At 45.7% G+C, this 6,000-nt stretch overlaps 1 protein-coding gene across 2 annotated transcripts in view; it reads left to right on the top strand.

Moving 5' to 3' along the window:
* The first annotated feature begins 4,891 nt into the window (after positions 1-4,891).
* Positions 4,892-6,000, top strand: part of BCL7A (BAF chromatin remodeling complex subunit BCL7A) — a 63,452-nt gene continuing 62,343 nt past the window's right edge. The window contains exon 1 of one of the 2 annotated variants that reach the window (XM_077461961.1): positions 4,892-5,124. In XM_077461961.1, coding sequence (XP_077318087.1) covers positions 5,033-5,124 — 92 coding nt within the window. In that variant the 5' untranslated portion in view covers positions 4,892-5,032. The remainder of the gene's footprint in view (positions 5,125-6,000) is intronic. The other variant, XM_077461960.1, reaches the window with a different exon arrangement.

Below are 6,000 nucleotides of genomic sequence, written 5' to 3'. Positions count from 1 at the left end.
AAATACGTGCCTTTTCAATTTGTGTCCGGCAGAGGGACCCTTGAAGGCTCTATGGGTGGCTGAATGTAAACCAACTCCACTATCTGTTTATATCAGGCTGCTTCTGATCTGTAAGGTTTAGGCCCACAAAAACTGAAAAGGGCACAGTCCTTTAAATTTTTATTTTTTCCAGACCTGGACGGATTTGGAGGTAGGTGGGTGCAAACGGACACAAATCTGTGTACATCTGCCTGTCCATAGACTGGCATGGAGCTTCTGATCAGGTCTGCGTTGATAAACTGACAGGTGGACCTGTGTGAAAAGGGTCTAAGGCCCGGTTCACACTGATGCCACAATCACTCCAACTTTGGAGCACTTGTCACATCAGAAGTCGGAACCCAGTTGGACCTCATTCTGTGCAATGGAACCATGCTAATCGGTGCGACTTGAATCGCTCTGAATTAGAAAAAGGTTCATGTACTACTTTTGGTCCGAAAACCAGGAAAAAACGCGGAGATGTGAACCAAGCCTTAAAATGCAACTGACTGGTCAAAAGAGCTCCATATTAAAAAGGATGCATCGTTTCCATTTTTTTTAACCAGTTCAGCTCTTTGGACATACTAAGTACGTCCAAAGAGTGAACCTTTACAAGTTGCAGGAGCCTCCATCAGCCTGTGTGGGTTTTGTGTAGCCGGCTCCAGGCTTGAAAGTGAAGTGGCAGCTCCATAGCTGCTAATCACAGAGTCAGTGCTCTATTGATTCGTGCCCTCCTTCATAAAGTGCCCGTCCTTGCGCAGAATGAAAGAACACTCCAGCTGATTAGCTGATCAGCTGGAATGACGTCACCATAGCACATGTGCACATCGTAGGAGGCTTTTTCGATGGGAGATACCATTTCACGGGCACAATTGAAAGCTATGCATAGAGCGGAGGGAAACCGTAGATGTCAGAATTTGCCTCGCTGTAAACCCACGGAGCAACAGCAAAGCACAAAATGACAAATACGGTGACCTTCCTCTGTTTTCTCCGGTCGAAAAAAGGCTCATACGATGTGCGCATGCGCTATGGTGACGTCTAGCCAGCTGATCGGGAAATCAGCTGGAGTGCCGTTCCGTTCTGCGCATGCGCAGGGACTTTTCAACGGCGGGCTCATATCGACAGAACACAGACAGACCGGTGCCCCCTCCCATGATTCTCTGGTTTTTCTGCTCTTACCAGAACCTGGAATCCCAACCACTGGCTGGCGGGAGAGAGATTGCTGTGAGACGGAGGCAAATCCATGCCTCAACCTCACATGCAAACAATAAAACAGAAAGTGATGTCACTTCCGGTTTCAGATCCACCATTTCCTGGCCAGTATAGCCAGGGGACACATCTAACCAAGCCGATGTGAAGGGCAGTGGAGACATTGGGGTCTGTCAGAGTACCTGTCACCTGCCCAATACTATCACATAGGGGTTTATTAACCACTTGCTTACTGAGCACTTAGACCCCCTTCCTGCCCAAGCCAATTTTTAGCTTTCTGTACTCTCACACTATGAATGACAATTGAGGGGTCATGAAACACTGTAAACATATGACATTTTTTGCATTTTTTTCACACAAAGCTTTCACAGAGCTTTCATTTGGTGGTATTTAACCACTTCAGCCCCGAAACATTTTACCCCCTTCCTGACCAGAGCATTTTTTGCGTTTCGGCGCGGTGTCGATTTAACTGACAATTGTGCGGACGGGTGACATGGTTCCCAAACAAAATTGACGTCCCTTTTTTTCCCACAAATAGAGCTTTCTTTTGGTGGTATTTGATCACCTCTGCGGTTTTTATTTTTTGCGCTATAAACAAAGAAAAAGTGTAAATTTTGAAAAAAAAACACATTCTTTTTTACATTTTGCTATAATAAATATCCCCCAAAAATATATATAAAAAAATGTTTTCCCTCAGTTTAGACCGATACGTATTCTTCTACATATTGTTAGTAAAAAAATAAATAAAATCCCAATAAGCGTTATTGATTGGTTTGCTCAAAAGTTATAGCATTTACAAAATAGGGGTTAGTTTTATGGATTTTTTATTAATAACTTTTTTTTTTTTTTTACTAGTAATGGTGGCGATCTGCGATTTTTATCGTGACTGCGACATTATGGCGGACACGCTGGACATTTTTTACACATTTTTGGGACCATTGTCATTCATACAGTAATCAGTGCTATACAAAAGCACTGATTCCTCTAAGTGACACTGGCAGTGAAGGGGTTAACCACTATGGGGCAGAGTAAGGATTAAGTGTGTCCTGGTTTCTAACTGTGGGGGGCATGGATACATGTGACACATCACTGATCTCTGCTCCCAATCACAGGACAGAGCTCAGTGACACTGTCACTAGGCAGAACAGGGAGATGCTTGTTTACATTAGCATCTCCCCGTTCTTCCTACCCATGAGACGATCGCAGGTATTGTGGCAATTGAGTCCGTGGGACCCACGACCCTACTCACTGAGATCCTGGTCAGCATGCAATGGCACAGTGGCAAATTTAAAGGGATGTACCTGTATGCCCATTTGCCTGTCCGTGCCATTCTGACGACGTACATTGGCATGCAGCGGTCAGGAACCGCTTAATCACCGTTGGGTTTTTTATCTTTTGCTAAATAAACAAAAAAAAGACCAAACATTTTTAAAACAAAACAAAACATTTTTCATATTTTGTTATACAATTTTGCAAACTGACCATTTTTCTCCTTCACTGATAGGCACTGATGAGGTGACACTGATAGGCAGCACTAATAAATGACACTGATGATGAGCTGACTGATTAGCAGCACTGATGGCCACTAAGGGGACCAATGTCCCTCTAACAGAAGTTGGTTAACGGCTTTCTTCTTTTCTTCACACTGACAGCATGAGGGGAAAAAAAGCAGATTATTGGCTTCTGTTTACTTCTGTGATCAGCTGTCATTGGCTGACTGCTGATCACGGTGTAAAGGGCCTGCTGTGACCAGCCAAATCCCAATGACTTGGCAATCACAGAATGGGGCACGTGAATGGGAGGATGTCCATTTATGCCCTCCTGGCAAAGAAAGCTTGTGCTGTCATCAGTGCCCTGATTACAATTAAGTGCCCACCAGTGCCAGCAATGATTGCCCACCACTGCCAGCAGTGCCCACAAGTGCCAGCAATCAATGGCCAATAGTGATGCCAGTCAGTGCTGGCTATCAGTGCTGCCCATCAATGCTCATCACTACTGCCCATCAATGCCACCCATCAGTGTCACCTATCTGTGCCCACCAGTGCTGCCTATCTGTGGCCAGTGCCCACCAGTGCCATCTATCAGTGCCCATAAGTGCGGCATATTCGTGCCACCTCATCAGTGCCTATCAGTGCCCATCAGTGAAGGAGAAAAATTACTTTTTTACAAATTTATTGACAGAAACTAAGAAAACTTTTATTTTTTTCAAAATTTTTGGTATTTTTTTTAGGAAAAAAAAAACAGGCGTGATTAAATACCACCAAAAGAAAGCTCTATTTGTGTAAAGAAAATAATAACAATTTCACATGGTTACTGTGTAGCATGACTGCGCAAATGTCATTCAAAGTGTGACAGCGCTGAAAGCTGAAAAATGGCCTGGGCAGGAAGGGGGTGAAAGTGCCCTGTATTGAGGTGGTTAAAGAGGAGTTCTAGTCTGTAAACAATAAAATAAAAGTCAGCAGCTCCAAATACTGCAGCTGCTGACTTCTAATATAGGGAAATTTACCTGTAGTATGGAGAGGGGTGCAAACAAGCGGAGCTTCTTCTTTTGGGTGGAGCTCCACTTTAAAGGGGTTGTAAAGATAATTTCTTTTTAAAATAACAAACATATCATACCTCCACTGTGCAGCTCGTTTTGCACAGAGTGGCCCCGAATCTCATCTTCTGGGGTCCCTTGGCTACTCCCCGCACAAACTAACCACCTTCATGCAAGCTCCCTCGCATGGTGGTTAGTTCTTGCAGGCACGCTCCCGTGATACAGCTGGCGGCGATAGCTGCTCACTGTATCACTTGGCCCCCCCCCCGTCTCGGCACGTCATTGGATATAATTGACAGCAGCGTGAGCCAATGGCTGCGCTGCTTTCAATCCATCCACTCTAGCCAATCGATGGTCAGGCTGAGCGGCGAAGAGGAGATTGGGGGCGAGCGCAGCAGGTGAACGGGGGGGGAGGGACCTTTACAACCCCTTTAACGATGAACTTTTTTTTAAAGCGTCACCTATGGTGATTTTTGGGCACCATAGTTTTACGCAATTTTAAGATATGGAATGTTTGGTATCTATTTATCAATTTCCCTTTGGGATTAATAAAGTATTCTGTATTCTTTTAGATTTTAACCAAAAATTGTGTTTTTTTTTTTGTTGCACTAAAATAAATTTTATTCTATTTTTTCCTGAAAATGTGGCTTTTAATAAACAGTTACGTAAATAAATAACATTTGCAACGATCGCCTTTTTTTATTCTACAGGGCCTCTGCTTTTAGAAAATATATAAATGTTTGGGGGTTTTAAATGATTTTATTGATTCTTACATGTATGGGAAAAATAAAATAAAAAAAAACTCTCTGGAGATAACCTGGTCAGCGTGGAAGGACCCCAAATGTTCATGTGGCCCCCTCAGTGAACCCATACTGTCCCCCATGACACATGCAGCTCCTCCATGACACAATGACATCACCAGCTGTGGCCACCATTGTTGGAGCTCAGTCCCTATCATGTAGGGAACATTTACTTCATGAAAAGTGGATATTATGTCGGATCCGGGTATCAATGTAGCCCACGGGTCAGACTGTGGAGCGTCTCCTCAGAGCTGTAATGAATGGAATGGTGGGTGTGCAGAGCTCGGCTTCCCCCATCCCCCCGCAGCACTCGAGCACTAACAGCAGCAGCAGGCGGCGCAGTACGCATGCGCGGCGTTGGCTGTTCTCGGCCGTATGTGTGCGGAGAGGCAGAGAAGAAAGAGAGACAAGTAACCGGTGGATACTCTCCGTCCTCTTCCCCCCTCCTCCTCCCTCATAAACCACTGCAGCCATGTCGGGCCGCTCGGTGCGAGCCGAGACACGGAGCCGGGCTAAAGATGACATCAAACGGGTGATGGCCGCCATCGAAAAAGTACGGAAATGGTAAGAGGAGGAAAAAAAAAAACCCGACAGACAACAAAGGAGGACCGGAGGGGGGAGGAGGAGGGGAGCGTGTGAAGGGCTCCAGTGCTCGCCGCCTCATCTCCGCGCTCCCGCCAAAGCCGGCAGCCATTTGTGAGGAGGAAGGAGAGCGGTGTGACCGCGGCGGAGGCTTCGGGGACTTCCCCCACCTCTCTCCTCCCTCCCGGGTGACCGGCGAGCACTTCTCCTTCCTCTCCGGGGCCCACACACATTTCTTTTAAATTTAGCGCTTTGGCCCCGAGGCTCCCTCCCCCACCTTTCCCTACACTATGGGGGCTGTGAGGTAGGAAGTGCGGCTCCATGACTGAGCACTGCGGGAGTCCTCCTACACCGGCCACACAACGTGTTCACCAACTTCCCCTCCTCTATGTACACCAATAGTCAGCCGCCCGCTTCTTGTGGGATGACCTCGCCGATGCCGATTGGACAGACGTTTAAATGTCCTCACATCAGGGCTGTGGGAGGAAACATTCATCTTTTATCATTCTTATATCACAGCCATGCACTGTGTACTACAAGGGGGGCCTGCTCACAGGAACTTGCAGTCTAAGGCCTCATCTACTCTATTTCTCATATACTCTTATTTATTTTTTTCCCAGATACATAAAAATGCCTCTAGTGTTGCGTAATTTATGCTCATTTACAATTGTACGTATGCATGTTTACATCAGCGGAAACCAATTCTACTCCCTTGAATGTTAACTTATTCTAGCCTTTAGAAATAATTTGCGCACATACTTCCACATTTAGGGGCTTTTATAGGTGTAAATTATTCTGGAAAACTCTCTGAACGTAGGTTTGGAACATTGCTCTAAAATACGCCAGCAAACATCACAG

The sequence above is a fragment of the Lithobates pipiens genome, unplaced genomic scaffold, assembly GCF_037356315.1.
Source record: "Lithobates pipiens isolate NorthernLeopardFrog02 unplaced genomic scaffold, aLitPip1_a1.2 Scaffold_3, whole genome shotgun sequence".
Lineage (NCBI taxonomy): Eukaryota > Metazoa > Chordata > Amphibia > Anura > Ranidae > Lithobates > Lithobates pipiens.
Note: the sequence above shows the minus strand (reverse complement) of the source record. Positions and strands in the feature narration are given on the sequence as shown.